This window comes from Gossypium hirsutum, chromosome A01 (assembly GCF_007990345.1).
Source record: "Gossypium hirsutum isolate 1008001.06 chromosome A01, Gossypium_hirsutum_v2.1, whole genome shotgun sequence".
Classification (NCBI taxonomy): domain Eukaryota; kingdom Viridiplantae; phylum Streptophyta; class Magnoliopsida; order Malvales; family Malvaceae; genus Gossypium; species Gossypium hirsutum.
This window is the reverse complement of record NC_053424.1, coordinates 18,586,602-18,605,923: the sequence shown is the minus strand read 5'-3', so window position 1 is coordinate 18,605,923 and position 19,322 is coordinate 18,586,602. Positions and strand designations below refer to the sequence as shown.

The following is a 19,322-nucleotide window of genomic DNA, read 5'->3' as shown; positions in this document are numbered from 1 at the left end:
TCGTTGACAAGTCAAACACTTTGCCACATATTCAGTTATATCCTTTTTCATTCCTGGCCACCAATACAATTCACGCAAATCACAATACATTTTCATACCTCCAGGATAAAATGCAAATGGACTATTATGAGCTTCTCGAAGAATTAACTTTTTCAACTCAGAATTATCCGGAATGCAAAGTCGATTCTGAAATCTTAGACAACCATTTCCATCAATTCTAAAATTTTATGTTGTACCATTCTGAATCATCTCTCTTTTCCTTAACAACTTATCATCTTCTAACTATGCTGATCTGATTCGATCAAACATTACTGGCTTTATTCTTAATTCAGTCAAAAGACTTCCATCTTCAGTGATACTAAGTTGTGCAAACATTGCTCGTAATTCAATCGCAGTTTTTCTACTCAATGCGTCGGCTACTACATTAGCATTCCCTGGATGATAGTCTATGACACAATCATAGTCTTTCAGAAGCTCTATCCAACGCCTTTGTCTTAGATTCAATTCTTTTTGCGAAAGCAGATACTTCAAACTTTTATGATCCGTATAAATATAGCACTTTTCACCATAAAAATAGTGCCTCCAAATCTTCAAGGCAAAAATTACAGCTTCTAATTCTAAATCATGAGTTGGATAGTTGCGTTCATGCGGTTTTAGTTGCCGTGAAGCATAAGCAATGACTTTTCCGTTCTGCATCAATACACATCCCAGTCCACTCAATAAAGCATCACTGTACACTACAAAATCTCTTTCTGATTCTGGTAAAGTCAACACCGGTGCCTCTGTTAACATTCATTTTAATGCTTCAAAACTTTTCTAACATTGCTCATTCCAAACAAATGGAATATTCTTCTGTAGTAGCTTGGTCATCGGTAAGGCTATCTTTGAAAATCCGTTGACGAATCTTCGATAGTAACCAGCCAATCCGAGAAAACTTCGTACCTCTGATACATTCTTAGGAACTTTCCACAGAATAACTGCTTCAATCTTCTTTGGATCCACTCTAATTCCATCCGCTGATACGACATGACCAAGAAACACAACTTCTAATAACCAGAATTCACACTGAAAATTGCTTTTCTCGTAGTATTTGCAAAATAATCCGGAGATGTTGCTCATGGTCTTTTTCTGACTTGGAATACACCAAAATATCGTCGATAAAAACTATTACGAACTAATCCAAGTATGGCTGAAAAATTCGATTCATAAGATCCATAAAAGCAGCAGGGGCATTTGTCAGTCCAAATGGCATTACTAAGAATTCATAATGCCCATACCTCGTACGGAATACCGTCTTCAATATGTCGCACTCTTTTACTTTCAACTGATAGTATCCCGACCTCAGATCAATCTTTGAAAATACGAAAGCTTCTTTCAGTTGATCAAACAAATCATCTATTCGGGGAAGTGGATACTTGTTCTTGACAGTCAATTTGTTGAGTTGTCGATAATCAATGCACAACCGCATCGACCCATCTTTCTTCTTAACAAATAACATTGGAGCTCCCCATGGTGATGTACTAGGTCGTATAAAACCTCTGTCCAATAAGTCTTGCAACTATACTTTTAATTCCTTTAGCTCAGTAGGTGCCATACGGTACGGAGGTATCGATACCGGATCTGTACCTGGGTAGACTTCAATCACAAATTCTACCTTTCGATCAGGGGGAATCCAGGTAATTCCTCAGGGAATACATCAAAAAGTTTACATACAGTCCGAATTTTACTACACTGACTTTCAACTGAATCCGAATTAATCACATATGCTAAGAAAACATTACAACCTCGATGAAGAAGCTTGCTAGCTTTAATGGCCGAAACAATACGAATTGATCCACTAGTCCGAATACCATTTACTTCAATCGTATCTTCACTTTCATTCTGAACAATAAACTTCTTCTTATAACAGTCTAAAATCACTCCATGTTCTGATAACCAGTCCATTCCCAAAATAACATCAAAGTCGCCAAATAGCATAATCAACAGATCAACAGGGAATATTCTATCTTGAATCATTAACGAACATCTTTGACATATATGGTTCACTACAGTAGTTTGTCTCAGTGGACTAGACACTTCTATCATAACTTTAGACAATTCAGACTCTAATTTTTTTGTCTCAACTACTTTCGTATTAACATATGAATGTGATGACCCAGGGTCTATTAAAGCATAAACGGGTGCTGAATTCAATAAGAATATACTTGTTACCACATCGTGAGCATCTTTCTCTTCTCGAGTCCTCACAATATACGCTCGAGCTGGAGCTCTAGCTTCACATTGTTGTGTAGCACTCTCAGTAGTTCTTCTAGTACCACCTCTAGCAAACGAACTACTTCGGCCTGATCCCCGGCCTCTGGAAACAAATTCAGATCTTTGCACTACTGTCGGTGTTGTTCCAGATATCTTTGGCTAATCTTTAATAAAGTGATCAGTAGCTCCACAACGGAAACAACCTCCAGTCAACTTTCTACATTCCTCTTTGTGTCAGTTTCCACAATGCTCACATATTGGAATTTCAGTATTCTGAACTGGACTTCGGATACTGCCAGTAGACACAGTAGTCTGTCTTTTCTGACCTTGATCACTTTTTTCCGATCGAGAACTAAATCTCCAATTACCTCATGATTCCTTTGACCGCTTAGGCTGCGGACTTGAACTAACCATTCCGGGACGTTTTTCAGTCGAACGAGCAACTTCAGACTTTTTATCCCTTTCGAGAATTTGTTCAATCATCTTAGCTCTTTCCATTAAATCTGCAAACTCAGTGATTCTAAGAGGCATCAACTGTAGTCTAAATTCATCACGTAATCCTCTTAAAAATCTTTTACATCGGTCGGCTTCAGTCGGTACAAACTCAGTGGCATATCTGCTCAATCTCAGAAATTCTCATTCATAATCCACTATAAGCATCTCACCTTGTTTCAGTGTTAAGAACTCTTGTCTTTTGTCCTCTATGTACATTTCTCCCAAATACTTATTTTGAAACTCTTTTTGAAAGAAGTCCCAACTTATCTGTTCCTCAAGTACATTCTGAATCACTGATTCCCACCATACTAAAGCTTCCTCTTGCAGTAATGAGACAACTTGGAGTTGCAGACTCCGATTCATTCACATTATACGGTTCATCATCTTCACTATACATCTCTTGATCAGTATCCTCAATGCTTTTATCAGACATTCTTAATGCTATAAAACAAAAATATTCAACAAACATATCAGCATCCAATCCCAACTCAAATTTGACTCAGTAATGGCATGTACCTCTAGATTCACATTGACATTCGATTTAGTCCTAGAACCGAATAAACCTAATTAGATCTGATACTAATCAATATTGTAACGTCCCCCTGCCCGAGACCGTTGCCGGAGTCAGGCAGGAGACATTACAAAACTTATCTTAGCACTTAAATAGTTTTCGTAGTAAACTATCCATCTGCGTCATGGTCGCTAAAAAAATCATATCTTGAGTTACGAAACTCGAAATCCAATTCCGTAAATTTTACCTGAAACTAGACTCATATATCTACTTACTAATTTTTTTCTAGAATTTTTGGTCAGGCCAATTATTACAGTTTATTAGAAAAAGTCTACCCTGTTTCAGGGTTCAGCTACTCTGACCCTTGTGCACTACGAATCAAATTTCTTCCTGTACAGAAATTCAATGACTATTCCATTTGTTTCAATTAAAAATAGACTCAATAAGGAATCTATACATATAAAGTTTGAGTCCTAATTCTTAATACACAATTTATGGTGAATTTCTAAAGTCAAAATAAGGAATCCAGAAATTGCTCTAACCCTGTTTCACCAAAACGTAAATATCTCATAAAATATAACTCTTTTACCTATTTTATTTCTTCCATATAAAAATATATTCATTAAGCTTCAATTACATATTTTATTAATCATCTAATTCACTTTATACTATTTTTGGTATATTTTCAAAGTTGGACTACTCATACTATCTAAATCTGTTTTAGTATAAAATGTTGATAACTAAGTTTATAACATCTTCATTTCTTCTCTCTACAATATTTACCAACACTTCCTCTTATTACTCTTCACTAACATATCAAAACATACCATACTTAAGGTTTTGGTAACATTTACAGAACATACCAAAATATCACTTAACAACTTAGATACTTTCAAAATGACCAAAAGACATCCTAGGTACAATGCCATTTTCCAAAAAGATAGAAACTTCACCAATTTGAGTTCGGGGATCGGCTTGTATGCTGAGTCCTTATACTTTCGTACCTAGCCTGCGCACGGAAACAAACCGTACGCTGAGAATACTCTCAGTGGTTTTTCTATAAACAATAGCTTAATCAACTTTAAAACATGGTAATTCAAACACATTATTGCTATTATTCAATATCAATCAGTACTTTAATAATCTTTACTTTATTTACCCTTATTAACATAACTCGGACACTAACGGATACACGGATCCAACCCACACTCCGGGATAAGCACATAGTGCTTCATCAGAACAAATCCGGAACTTTAACAGTAGTCGACACATAGTGTCTCATCGACTCAATGTCGGAATATCCCAATACTTCCAATTCCTATGACATGTCAACTATATCCGACTAGCCCGACACTATCAATATCAAATATAGCAATAACGATTAAGCTCGGTTTATAGAAATACAAACCACTATTTATCGAATTTAATCGATATCTTCGTTCACTTTCTCTTTTCCCTTCTTTGATGACGTATCCGATGCTACGTTTGCTACTAACAATCATACAATTAAAAATCATCAATATACTAATTCATAAAACACATTTTCACTTTCTATCAAACTTTTACAAAAATTCCAATTTCGTCCTTTTTCCATTACTAATCTTTTTTCTTTAACTTAAGCTTCATATTCTCTTTTAATCAACTCATTAACAATTTCTAACTCATAAAATTCATTATAAAACATAAATTTTGAGCTCTATTCAACTTAATCCCTATTTAAACCTAACTTAGAATTCTTTTAATAAATCACTCAATTTTCACTTCTAACTTCAATTTCTATCAATTTAACCCATAAAACCTCAATTTATTCAACTAAATCAATATCTAAAAATTTTCTATTTTTCTTCATTTTAACCTCGTACATGTAGAACTTTGAATTAGGCATCCATAAACATAAAAATTATAAGAAAATAAGCTAAAACATCTTACCAATCAAGCTTTAGGGCTTTAATCCTCAAATTTCCCTTTTCTATTTCTTTCTTTCTTTCTTTCTTTCTTTCTTTCTCACGTTTGCTCTCTGTAACTCTTTCTATCTTTCTTTCTTTCTTTCTTTTTTTTAACTTACTCATAAATCTATATTCAATATAATAATATTAATAATATAATATTATTCTAATAAAATAACTTAATCTATAAGAAAAACTACTTTAACACATTTAATAACTTTACCAACTATTACACATGTTATATCATACATTCACACACATGGCACTTAGGGTCTAATTACTAGATTAGTCCCTTTACTAATCTTTAATCTATAATTAAACTTTTATACCGTATGCAATTTAGTCCTTTAAACTAAATTTAAGCTACTTCACTTAATTAAACCCTAAATAACCATTTAACTATAATTCATAAATATTTCTAATAAATATTCATGAATTAATTTCACGGAAACAGTACTCAAGACTCAATTTCCGATACCGTAACTTTCGGTTCATTACAGTTTTTCAATAGCGACATTGATGAGACGATTTATATGGGGCAACTAGAAAACTTCGTGTTTAGTGGTGCAAAGTCAAATGGTTCGCAAATTAAAGAAATTCATCTATGGGCTTAAGCAGACCTCTCGTCAATGGCATTACAAATTTCACTAAGTGATTATCTCATTCGGTTTCAAGATAAATTTAGTTGATGATTGTATATGATCAGTGGGAGTAAGTATATTTTTTATAGTTTTATATGTCAACAACATACTGCTTACTGTTACATGAAACCAGGAGATTTCTAGCAAAGAATTTTGAGATGAAAGATCTTGGTGATGCAAATTTTGTATTAGGAATTCAGATACATCGAGATCATTCTCAAGGTATTCTTGGATTGTCACAAAAGGTTTATATTGAAAATATATTAAAAAGATTTGGTATGCAGGATTGTAAACCAGGTGATACCTCTATTGTTAAATGAGACAAGTTCAGGCTTTATCAATTCCCCCAAAAATGATTTTGAGACTAAGGAAATAAAAAAGGTTCCCTATGTTGGGTCGATATTTGAGCAATTCAGGTATGGATCATTGGAAAGAAACCAAATGAGTTATGTGGTATCTTTAGAAAACCAAATATCACTTGCTCACATATCGGAGATCAAATAAGCTAAAGATTGACAGGTATACAACCTCCGATTTTATAGGATGTCAAGATAGCATGAAATTTACATCATGCCTATCTGCTTGTCGAAGGAGTTGTCTCTTAGAAGCGTGTTAAGCAAACACTCACACCTCCTTCCAATGGAAGTTGAATTCATAACATGTTATGAGGCATATAACCATAGAATATAGATGTGAAATTTTGTCACTAAACTGCAAATTATGGATAGAATAAAAAAACCACTTAAGTTGTTTTTGTGACAAAAAGAGCACATCAAAGTTGAAGCATATAGACATTAAGTTCCTAGTTGTTAAAGAAAGGGTTCAAAGTGGTCAGGTGTCTAACGAGCATATTGGTACAGACTTTATGATTGTGGATCCGCTTGCTAAGGAACTACCACCCAAGGTTTTTCAGGAGCACACTACTCATATGGGTGTAATGCCATTTGAGGATATTTAACTTTAGTTGGAGTTTGTGATTTTAAATGTTTTTCTGTTATAGACACATTTTGGTTATTTCAGTTTAATCATATTTTAAGGTTATTTTTTGCAGAAATAAAGTTTATTTGATTTATTCACACTTTGATTTGGTAAAGTTTGATCTCACTAAAGCTAAGAAAGACCATTTGGAAATAGACATGTTTAGATTACACTGCATATAATTTTCATGCTATACATCCATACTTGATCTATATCATTTGATTGTGTTAATATACATGATCAGGCATGAATTTAGTTACCATATATGTAACGAAAGTTGCTTTGGTTCTTTATTAACATAATTAATGGACAAAATTGTTTTGACTACCTTTTGAATATGATTATAAGGTTTTGAGCTCATAAGATTGTATAATAAAATGTAATTATAAGATAATTAGTATATACATGTGGTCCAAGTAGAAGATTGTTCGATAATATGGACATCACATATATATAATAAGATTAATTATATGGTATTAGTTATTATAATAAAACTTTAGCCCAAATTAAAAGTGATTTAATTTAGTTAAGGCTCATTGACTTCAATTATTAAATAAAATATGAGCCAAATATATGTAAATACTAGTAACTAATTTTTAAATGATGATAGACTAATTAAAAATTAATGTTAATGTGCAAAAGTTATACATTAGAGTTATGATATAAATTGCACACACAACTTTTCTGATCAATCTTCAGAAAAGAGAGAGTTACCTCATTTGAAGTTTTCAAGAAATCAATAGATTTAGGTACACTTTCACATCTAGTTTTTGTTCTTGATGATCCAACATGATAAACACATCTAGTTTTTGTTCTTGATGATCCAACATGATAAATGGTGTGGGGGATCTAAATGCGGAAAAAATGAGGATGAAAAGATGAGTGCTAAAGCGAAAGAAAGGAAATGGACGAAATCAATAATTTCATCAGCAAGGGGGAATTGATCGACTTGCCTATACTAGGAAAAAAAAAGTGTTGTTGATTTGGAGCTGACGGCAAATGTGCAGACTCATATCTCGATAACAAGATAAAGATGACTTGTAAGGAGGGGAAAGAAGCGTGGAGTATTCGTAAGAATCTTGGACTTTAAGCTTCTGGTTTGAATACTATAATTGATGAGCTAGTTGAGATTGAGTTGAACCATTGAAACACTGTTTTGTAATTCGGTATACGATAGTGGAAGGTATAGTGGCAAGTGTTTGATTAGCTGTGTCCGGTATATATTAAAATGAAAAGATTTCGAGGGAAAAGTAGTTAGGTGAATATAGGAGTCCTAACGAAATTGTTGAGTATTAGAAATGTAGTTAAGATTCTTCTACGAGAATTGAAGCTCATTGAAGTTGTGCAAAAGGAGTCAATATTAGAGTTCAGGCAAAACGACCAAGTGTGTTTTTCCACGAAATATAGTTCTAGTTCTTAACGTTGATTATGTTGGTTCGAAATGCTTTTTTATTTTATTTGAGTTTTTTGGGTGTCTTAGTGCGAATTGAATTTTTTTTATTGTCAATAAATATCAGATGGGTTTTGTTTGATCTCATTAGAGATTCATGATTTTAGAAAATGGAAATTTAGATTTTCTATTGGAAGAAATCGAAATTACAAATATGGGTTGTTTTTGAAGTTTTAATGGTGATGGTGCTTTTAAGAGGTGGTGTTAAGGAGGGTTAGAAAAATGAAGGTGACAGCGGGGGAGTTGTTCAAATGGTGTCATACGTTACAAATACAGGGATGTGTATTCTATGTTTTCAAACTGATGACTTTTGAGTTTGCCAAAACTATGATGTGGTGCTGCATCATTTGGATGAGGTAAAGTCCATAGTGGAAGGATTCAAGATTTGGGAGGCTGAGATTTTAGCCTTTTGGCGATTCTAAATCCGTTTATATTTTGGCTTGGGGGTGCTTTTCGTTTAGAACTTCGGTTCCCCAGCTCTTGATTTTGATGATTCTTTCTTATGACATTGTGCTTTGATTTTCTTTTCTTTTGTTTGGTTTTGTATTTGATGTTTTGGGTGCAGTTTTTAGATTTCAAATTTAATCATTTGAAAATCACTTATTTTTGGAAAGCTAAATGTATTAGATTTTGTAGCTTTTCTTTGGTTAAATTTATTTTATATTAAAGAGTTGAATCCTTAAAAAAGGGAACACCGTAGATGGAATTTAAAAATCTTACACTAACCGTAACCAATACTCACCCATCATATTTAAAACCCAACTAATAATCTTAGCAGTCTATCGATATGTCTAATAATAATAATAATAATAATAATGATAAAGTGGAAATTCCAAAACCACAAGCAACTTAGCTATGCAATAGAAGCAATGCCTACAAATGATCGGACCTGCACTTCTGATACAAGACAAATTGAATTATCAATTGGCATGAAGGGCTTGAACAACTGAATGAAAGATTGTTGTTTCCTGTTTTAGAATTTTGGCATTATCAAGCAACATCAGTTAAATTGAGGTGTCTTTAAGCACCTAGTGATGACATGATAACCTCTATAACTTCATTATATACAGCTTGTAGACTTACAGGTCTTGACAAAAAGGCTTCGAAGATGTTGGCTTGTTTGTCAAATTGATGCAAACCTCACTATCATGTTATATTAAAATGAAAAAACTGCTTAAAAGAGTAGAAGTACTAATTTCAGAGAACTCTGTGGGTGTTAACGTAGGATTCTCTTGGTTTACTTAAGAAAGGCTATTCAAGTAGCATCAGAAGAAACACAACCAGAAAATATCATCTATATCTATGAACATTTCTTATATGAAGTTGTCATGAAAACTACAAAATGCAATTCGGAAAAGCTATGAAATTGAATCACACTAGGGGGAATCAGCAAGATCAATGCTGCTGCTATATATTACCAAGAACAAAATTGGATGTGAATCATACAGTGTCATCAGACTATGACTATAGTATACAAGTGAGTGAATATTCGGCTTTCAATCATACGAAAATAAAACAGCAAACAAACACAAATGTTTACTTGTCTGTTAATCCAAAGACAAAGGGAATCGACATCGAGTCCCCGTGTGTGTGTCTCTCAAGGGTCAAACGCTTGCTAAGCTTGCTGTAAAATCATTGGGGCGACTTCAAAGGCTTTGATGAGATTCAATAAGCAATGCATTTAGCATGACCTGAACGGCAGCCTCATAAATGACTAAATCGTAATGCATACCATCAGATGTACATCGCGGTCCGCAATTCCAAGTCAAGGACTGGATGTCCAGCAATACCAGAGGGCCACCAGTTTGGCGTAAAAGCCTACTGTCACCAAGAGCTCTATCATAGGCATGCCATATTCTATCACTCATCTTCTCCCTTTTCTCCTGCGTATTCAACATCCCATTGATCAGCATGGGCATCCCCAGCCAAAACAAATGGGGTGACTTAATGGAGGCGGAAGCAGTGAGTGGCAACAAAGAAACCACGGAACTTTTCAACATCCGCAAGGCGAAATCATAATTTGATGCATTGTTGACATGAAGCATATGCCAAAGACCAGCCCCCATGACCATTACATCAGGGTAACTCTTTTTGGTCTTTAAACCCACCATTGAATTGGTCAAATTCACAACATAAGGCGCCCAAACAAAATCCAATTTCATACCAATTTCATGAACTAAAATGCTGTAATCACTATGCCTCTTAAACAAATCAGCTCTAACCGAGCCCATGCGTTTGGTTTGGGGACCCAAAATCAAATTTAACAAAGAGAGGGTGAAGAATCGAGCTTGGGAATCACCTGTGACCACCACCCAGGAACCATTTAACAAGTCGGAAGCATCTGATTTGGACAACTTTTGAAAGTCGCAGGCGTCATGCTTGAGGGATTTGGACCAATCCCAACGTTTCTCATACAAATTGAGAGACGATGAGACATTGTGAGTGGGGTTGAAATGCTGGAGAGAGACATTGGGTTTGACCTTCCATGCAATGTCATTAACCAAATTGATGCACGTACTACGGTGATCAAAAACAACAACGGAAGAAACGAGGGTAACGAAATCAGAAACGGAAGGGAAATAGGGAGTCAAATGAAGGCAGACAGCCAGAGTAATGAAAAGTACACCGCAGTAAAGCAATATCCTGTTTCGGCTTAAATGCCAACCAGCCATTACCATTGGGATCAACACCACCACGACGCAGGCCGCCGCCGCTCCCAACTGCACTGCCCCAAGCATCGTCATCAGCGTCATCTTCTTTTTTTCTTTCCCCAATCATAGATCTAGTGAATTCAATGCCTTCCCTTTTTTTCCTTCCTTAATCCGCTTCCCAACAAAGGTTCTTTTTTTGTTTTTCTCAAATCTGAAATCGCATCGGCTCTTTTGCCCACCCAAAAATAAGAACTTATTTAATTCTTTCTCTTGGATTATTTTTATCCTTATTTTACTTTCATAACTAGGAATAGAACCCCGCTTTGCGGGGCTAACTTTTATTTTTTTTAATTAAAAAATTTTAAGTTTAAAAAGTAAAATTTAATTCTCTAAAAAATATTTAGTGTTGTTTTACATTATCTTAAGTAGATTAAAATACTCATAAATGTCGATTTTTTTAAAAAATTATCTTATTAGATTGATTTTTGGGAAGTTTACGCGAATAAGTCGCTTTAACGAAAACGCTTCTAGCTTGAAGCGTTTTCAAGTGGAATGCAGAAAAATGCTTCTTGCTGGAAGTGTTTTTAGCGTGTTGTCAATAAAACGCTTCCAGCTGGACGCGTTTTTGCTAACTCACTCAAAAAAACGCTTCCAACTGAAAGTGTTTTCCTCAACAGTAACCTCCCCATGACTAATTAAAGCGTTTTCGCAAGTTATTTTTTTATTAAAAATTAATTCGTGTTTTTCGAAATTAGAAATGGTCGAGTTTCTAATCCGTTTTGATGACAAGCACATTTACGTCAATCAATTGCAAATGGTAAGAATATATTTTATTATATTTTAATGTTGTATTTAAATTCAATTTTGTTTCGTAAATAGGAGGAAGATAGAATTTTGGAGTGCTATATTCGTAATCTACCCGCTCCTTCATCACCATTGATCGAACCGTACTTGAGAGAAGCAGATTTTTTGCACGCGATTGTTGTAGGTCGGGGTGTAAGTTGGACTCGGCACTTGTAAAGCGTTAGTGGAAAGGTGAAGACCCAATACGTGCAAATTCTATCTTCCATGTGGGGAGTGTACTATCACTCAAAAGGACATGCAATTACGGTTGTGGTTACTAGCGAATAGGTTGGTAGTCATTGGGTCTGTTCAGGCGGCTAATTGAAGAGGCGCATGCAGTAAACTTTTGGGTTTGGTCCCGAAGACGATTTATGGAGGCCGAATCAAAACCAATTGGTTTAGAAGAAATTTCGGGGGCCTAGATGAGGATTCGATTAAAGTTGAAAAAGAACGACACGCTTGAGCGTACATCCTTCAGATCATTGGAGGTATCCTAATGCTAGACAAGTCACGAAATCTTGTCCATCTAAGGTGGCTGCTTAAACTCGTCAACTTTAGACAAGTAAGGAAACTGAATTGGGGGTTTGCCATGTTGGCGACATTACATTGGAGATGCGTCAAACGACGCAACCACAGAAAATTAAAATTAGTGGTTGCATTCTACTAATGCAATCATAAGCGCAATATCGGTTGCCATTTTTACGTCCTCGAGTGAACTACTCGTATACATTTCCAGTCATAATAAGGTAAAATTCATTAGATAATATTGTGTCCATAATAAAATTAATTTAAATATTATTATGCTAAAAAATTATTTCAATAGATGGAACCATGGACCGAGTTACGCGGGATTACCGTATGAGCTACGAGATATACGGCTTCTATTAGACCAATGATCGAAAACAGAGGTATGAATTTATTTAAATTTGAATTATATCATATTAATTAACGTAGTCGATTAGAGGTTTTGTAATATATATGTATAACTAAAGTTTTGATTATTTTAATATAGTTTGAATGGACACCATATGAGGATCCGACAATTTGATAATGTATCATTGAGGAATTCTTTGTTAATCCGAACATCTAGCATGTGAAGGTGTCATTGGTAGTGTACGCTACTGTCGAGATGCACAAGTCAGATAGAGTGTTGCAGCAGTTTGGGTTCTGACAATTGATTCCCGTGGCACCTCAAGACCTTGATAATCTGCATCATATCGATTTGCGGGATCAGACGGATGAGAATTGGCCAGTGTTCCACACCTAATATATCAACATATGGAATAATAGGTATAATTTCTTACCTACTCACGAAGCTATTGTTGTTCCAGAGTTAGCCTGCGTTTTGGAATACATGCCATGGTTTAGGATTCATGGCAAGCCATACTTGTACGGGAAGAGGCAAGGGATCGACAACCACAATGAGGAGGCCACAACGGGACCCTATACATCTAAAGACTGGCGAGGCGAGTCCATCATCAACACCTATGCAAGAACTTGCATCGACGACCGCACCATTGATAGTTGCACCTGTTGGAAAATATGGACATCACATATATAATAAGGGTAATTACATGTTATTATTTACTATCATAATAGGTTAGCCCAAATTAAAAGTGATCTCATTTGGTTAAAATTTTATTGGGCTTTAATTATTAAATAAAGTATGGGTCAAATATGTGTAGATACTCTAGTACTTGAATTCTAATCAAATTCTGATTAATGATGAGCTAATTAAAATTTGATTAGAACTAATGTGCCAAGGTTATAAATATTAGGGTTATGGTCCCCAAATTATACACAAGATATCTTTTCTAATATCCCATCATTAGGAAAGAGAGAGCAGATATTCTCTGAATTTCTTGTGTGCTAATTTGGAAGATCAAATCCCTAAGATCCTGTAAAACTTCAAGAAATTCATGGATTCAGGTACGCTTCCGCATCTAGTTTTATTCTTGATTTGTTCTTAATGTATTCTTGCTGATTTGACATGAAAGATCCTGGTTTATTAAGTTTTATTTCAAATTTATTTTACAAATCTAACAAGTGGCATTTGAGTCTCGTCATGTTAAATCATTAGAAATTGATTAAAGTTTCTTATTTAAACGATTGATTCATAAAATTTTATGGGTTTTATATTTCAGATATATATTGATCTTTGAAGGCTTATATTAAAGTACTTTTTTTTTAATTTATAAAAAAAAATTTAAGGTTTTCCTTTTCTTTTATTTTTTTCAATGGATTAAAAAAAAGTTAATAGTAAATAGGCATAACTTAATTCATATATATATTTTGATTATATACATATATAATAAATGCATGTTGTTTTGGAAATTTATATAAATATATATAATTATCTTTTAATTTGCTTGAAAGATGAAATCAAGGTAAATATTTTGAAACAAATAAATTCAGATTTTGGCTTTTAATTAAGGATATCTAATATTTTAAATAAATTAGTTGAAACAAAATGCCGTCAAAGTGACCTCTTTTGTGTAAATTAGTTTGTTTGAAATATTAAGATGATTATATGTTTTTGTAATTCATGCGTTTATTAATTGACCCAAAGGTAAGTTAATATTTGGCAGAATTTCAACAACATCTGTGGTGATAAATGTGTGACAATTATAAGGTATTTTATGTGAGCAATAAGTTAGTCCAAAGATTAATTCATTGTTTGACATAATTTATTGTCAATGTTTGATTGCTACAACAAGAGTACTGCTTACGGTTAATATTACTGTCCAAAGACTTGATATTAATGTTGTGTTTGGTATCTTGAGATGGGATTAGCCATTATCTTGAATTTATTGTTAACTTATGAATATTAATTTAAGCTTCTTTTTGTTCTATATTCAGCTAATTCATCTTCTGCTGCCACAATATCTGCTAATATAAATTCTATACCCATGCTTAATGGGAATAATTTTAAGGAATGGAAAAGACACTTACTTATAGTGCTGGGTTGTATAGACATAGACCTTGCACTAAAGGAAGAACAACCTGCACCTCTCACTACGGAAAGTACCCCTGATGTTAAAAGGGATTTTGAGAAGTGGGATCGTTTAAATCGCATGAGTCTAATGATCATGAAACACAGTATTGTAGAAGCCTTTAGGGGCATTGAATCTGAAGAGATTACTCAAGCCAAGGGTCTCCTTGATGAAATTGAAAAACATTTTGCTAAAATGTTAAGGTTGAGATGACATCACTTCTGACTTCTTTGATGTCTATGAAGTATAAAGGTCAAGGAAATGCAAGTGAGTACATTATGGAGATGTTCCATATTGCTTCAAGACTTAAGGCACTTAAGATCGAGCTTTTTGAGGAATTGCATATTCTTATGGTTTTGGTATCGCTTCCTGCAGAGTTTAATCAATTTAAAATTAGTTATAACTATCAAAAGGAGAAATAGACCCTAAATGAGCTTATTTCTCATTATGTGCAAGAGGAAGTGTAATGGTGTAAATTCAATGTTATCGGAACAATGGTTTCGTAACCACAAATCCGATTTAAAGAGAAATTTATTTCAATATTTTTGCTTGAAATTTTATATGATAGGAAAATCGTATGAAAATATTGATAGGAAAATTTTATCAATTTAGTGATTAGTTAGAAAAAGAAATTATTGAAGAAATTGGGTAAAATAAGGTATCGGGACCTCTATCTCGTAAAACTGAGTCAAAAATAATTTTATAAATATTTATGAAATGTTATTAACGTGGTATTAAAATTTCGTTAGGAAATTTTAATGTTTGGGTAGTCAATTAAATGAAAAGGACTGAATTGTAATAGGTGTAAAAGTTGCTAGAGTGATTAAATAGCTTATTAGTCTAATGAGAAAGGATTTAAAAGGCAATTAGACCCAAAAGTTATTTGGGCTGGACGGCAAGGGTATGAAATCAGCAGAAAAATTGATAAATTAAGGGTAAAATTGGAATATTGCAAAATTAACTAAATAAAACTAGGACTAAATAGGAAATATCTAGATTTTTCTTCATTTCTCTTCAATTCAAGCGGCTAAAAACGCCATAGGAGGGTTCTCTAAGCTGGTATTTCATAATTTTTGCACCAAGTGAGTTAATCCTTGCCTTTTTCTTGTAATTTTTGTGTTTCTAAGACTTTTACAACTAGATCCTACTATTAAATTCATTAGTTTTTGATTTCATGGATGAAATTTAAAGTCAGAATGGTTGAGTGATGTAAGTTTATGATGAAATATAATGAAATTAAAGCTTTAATTTGTTTATGAGATGATTTTATTAGGCAATTTCAATGGAAATTGATTTTTGGGACCTAATTGTGAAAATGTTTGGAATTAAAGTCTATTGCTGAAATTCTGATTCCTAAAGGTTGTAAACTAGTTTAAGGTGATAGAATAAAATGTTAATTGAGAAAAATCAGCTCAATTGAGAGGCTAATTGAGTAGGGACGAAATTATCATTTATTAAAAGCTTAGGGGAAAAATGGTAATAAACAGCTTGCACTAAAACAGTTTGGACAGCAGCAGTAGACTAACTTTGAAAAATCACCAAAAATTGTAGGAATCGAATTAGAAGATGAAAAAAATATGGAATTAAAGCTTATTGCGTCTAGTTTCTCATAGAAGAAATATTGTAAACAATGGATTTGTAAATTTTGAGATATAATGAATTTTGTGAGACAAGGTCAGAATGAATTCGGGTTCCCCTGTTCTGACTTTGAAAAATTATAAAAAATTGAATAAAAATAATTAGGGACTTAAATTTATACGTATATAATTCTGAATGAGTCTATTTTTAATAGAAACAAACAAGAACATCATTTGAATTCTGTATAAAGAGATAATTTATTTTCAATGAAGAAGGGTCAGAACTGTTAGACAACAGAACAGGGGTGACTTTGAAGAATAAACTGTACTGATTGGCTAAACCAAAAATTCTGAAAATTTTATGGTAAAAATATATATGAGCATATTTTCAGGGAAAATTAACGGATTTTAATTTGGAGTTCCGTAGCTCAAGTTATAAATAATTTAGTGACTATGACTCAAGTAGACAGCTTTGAATGAACTATAAATAATAGTTGAATTATAGAGAATGTTGCATATGAACATGAAATGTATTAAATTGATAATTAAATTTATTTATTTAGATCCAGAAGATTCAAATACGAAGCTAGATCGAGGAAAGGAAAAAGTTCAGGATTAATAGATTTTTACTGTTTACAAACAAGTATCAAGGTAAGTTCGTGTAACTTGAATTATATTCATAAATTGCTTGAGATTGTATGTTATTGATGTGAATATGATTTGAATGTTCATTGTATGAAAATTAATGAAACATTGTTATATTTGATAAAATGGGAAGAAATCCCATTTGAATGAAAGGAAAATTCGATGGATCTCTGAAAAGGAATCGACGGTAAAAAGGATCTAGCCCGGACGGGTGATCCTATCCTGATATAGCCCTCCCGAAGAATATGTGTAAAATGGATTTAGCCCGGACGGGTAATCCGAATTAGGGTCTGAATTTAGCCTAGACTGATAATTCAGATCCAAGCTCATTAGAGTAATTGTCGTTGCAGGGGATTTAGCCTGGACTGGTAATCCCGACAATACTCTATGAGTTTATATTGCAGGGGATTTAGCCTGGACTGGTAATCCCGTTGCAAGGTTGAGGTTCGCGGGAGTGTGCTCTCTGAAATGGAAATGTGCGCACATGAATATGAATTGACGGACCCGGAATCGTACACTAAAAGTGTACCTCTGAAAATCCATCGAAATTTCGATAAATTCAACGGGATAAATTTGAAAAATAATAAGGGAATGAAAATCATGGTATTGATAAGTACATCATTCATGGTATATATATTATTGATACATGGAAATTATTGTACTAACTTGAATGTTGAGTTTGTGCATGTTAGGGTAATAATACATTGAATGGATATATGAATGTTTATTATATTGTATTGAAAATATTAGGTAAGTATAATTCTTGTTACATGAGCTTACTAAGCACAAAGTGCTTACCCCGTTTCCTTTTTCCCTGTTTTGTAGTGTTAAGAGCTCGGAGGTTGGATTTGGTCGGAGACACATCACACTGTCAACCTCAGGATTTCGGTATATAAAGAAACTTTATTTTGGAAATCAATGGCATGTATAAGCTAACAAAGTAAATGTTAACGTGAAATGAATGTAAAGTTAGCCATTAGTATGGTTAACAAACCTGGTTATAGATATGTGATGACGTTATCTTATATAAATGCATGAATCTATCATGAAAATATGTTGAATTGATTTGGTTGATGTGGATTGGTCTCGATTTAATATTACAGGGAAGGTTAGATATTTATAAAAGGGCTATATTGAATATAAAAAAAATTAATTCGTAAACTCTAGTAATGCCTCGTACCCTATTTCGGCAATGAATACGGGTAGGGGTATTACATTTATTGGTATCAAAGCTACGGTTTAGCCGGTTCTAGGACCAATGTAGCAAATACGGGATTAGCTATACATGCCATTTAAATTATTATTGATAGTGTGATATCTCCTGACCATTTAAAATGTGTTTTTCTTATAGTAATGTCATCCGACCGAGCTCAATTTGAGGAAGCTGGGAGTCATGCTCCGGCTTCAGTACAAAGAGAAAAAACTAGCAGTAGAAGGCCCGAGACAGAGGGTCAAGGGGAGGAGGCAAAAACAGCCTTCTTTCAAATGATGAATGAATGGTTTAATCAATACTTAAGAACTAACCCTGTAGTGCAGCAAGTTCAAGCTCCCCCTCCTGCTCCTTCACTGGTTCCCGAGATCCCACAAGGTACAGGTACTGAATCTGTCAGAAAAGGGAAAGCTCCAGTAGATAAAATTCGAAAATATGGGGCCGAAGAATTTCGAGCAGCAGTTGATGATGATTCCGAACGGGCTGAATTCTGGTTAGAAAATACTACTCGGGTTTTGGAAGAATTATCTTGTACACCAGAAGAATGTCTGAAATGTGCCGTCTCACTGCTAAAAGATACAGCTTACCATTGGTGGAATACTAAAGCTTCAGTTGTTCCGAAAGAAGAAATTACATGGGAATTCTTTCAGACCGAGTTCAGAAAAAAATATATCAGCCAGAGGTTCCTTGACCAGAAAAGAAAAGAATTTCTTGAGCTAAAACAGGGCAATAGATCAGTATCTGAATATGAAAGAGAATTTGTTCGATTGAGTAAATATGCTCGAGAATGGGTACAGTCAGAAGTTGAAATGTGTAAACGATTCGAAGAAGGGTTGAATGAGGACATTAAGTTACTGATCGGAATTCTTGAAATTCGAGAGTTTGCTACATTGGCAGAGAGAGCTTATAAAGCAGAAGAATTGAGCAAAGAAAAGAAACAGGCTGAGAGGGAAGCTCGAATTTTTAGTAAAAGACCGATGGGAAAATCCCAGTTTTCTGTTTCAAAGAAATTGAAGAAATATCAGGATCGTTCTACTTCAGCCATTGGGTATTCGGGCAAAGAACGAGGTTCTCAACGCACTAATCCAAGGCCTTCTACTCCATCAGTGACCAGTGTTGGCAGTGTTGG

At 34.0% G+C, this 19,322-nt stretch overlaps 2 protein-coding genes across 2 annotated transcripts; both read right to left on the bottom strand.

Annotated features, from left to right (window-relative positions):
* Positions 1-282: 282 nt before the first annotated feature.
* LOC121210813 (uncharacterized mitochondrial protein AtMg00860-like) lies at positions 283-1,119 on the bottom strand. The gene is made up of 2 exons (XM_041082477.1): positions 822-1,119; positions 283-434 (listed from the first exon to the last, which is right to left on the bottom strand). Exons 1-2 carry the CDS (start codon positions 1,117-1,119, stop codon positions 283-285), a joined length of 450 nt encoding a protein of 149 aa, XP_040938411.1.
* An 8,532-nt stretch (positions 1,120-9,651) lies between these two features.
* Positions 9,652-11,227, bottom strand: LOC107916831 (uncharacterized). Its single transcript, XM_016846203.2, has one exon. It carries the CDS (start codon positions 11,025-11,027, stop codon positions 9,921-9,923), a length of 1,107 nt encoding a protein of 368 aa, XP_016701692.1. The 5' UTR covers positions 11,028-11,227; the 3' UTR covers positions 9,652-9,920.
* Positions 11,228-19,322: the final 8,095 nt, after the last annotated feature.

Bases quoted from the DNA above. Each gene is read 5' to 3' on its own strand.
- LOC121210813 (XM_041082477.1), bottom strand. From the start codon at position 1,119: ATGAGCAACATCTCCGGATTATTTTGCAAATACTACGAGAAAAGCAAT. The intron at 435-821 runs GTTAGAAAAGTT...ACTATCATCCAG, and splicing joins ATTTGTTTGGAATGAGCAAT to GGAATGCTAATGTAGTAGCC.
- LOC107916831 (XM_016846203.2), bottom strand. From the start codon at position 11,027: ATGACGCTGATGACGATGCTTGGGGCAGTGCAGTTGGGAGCGGCGGCG.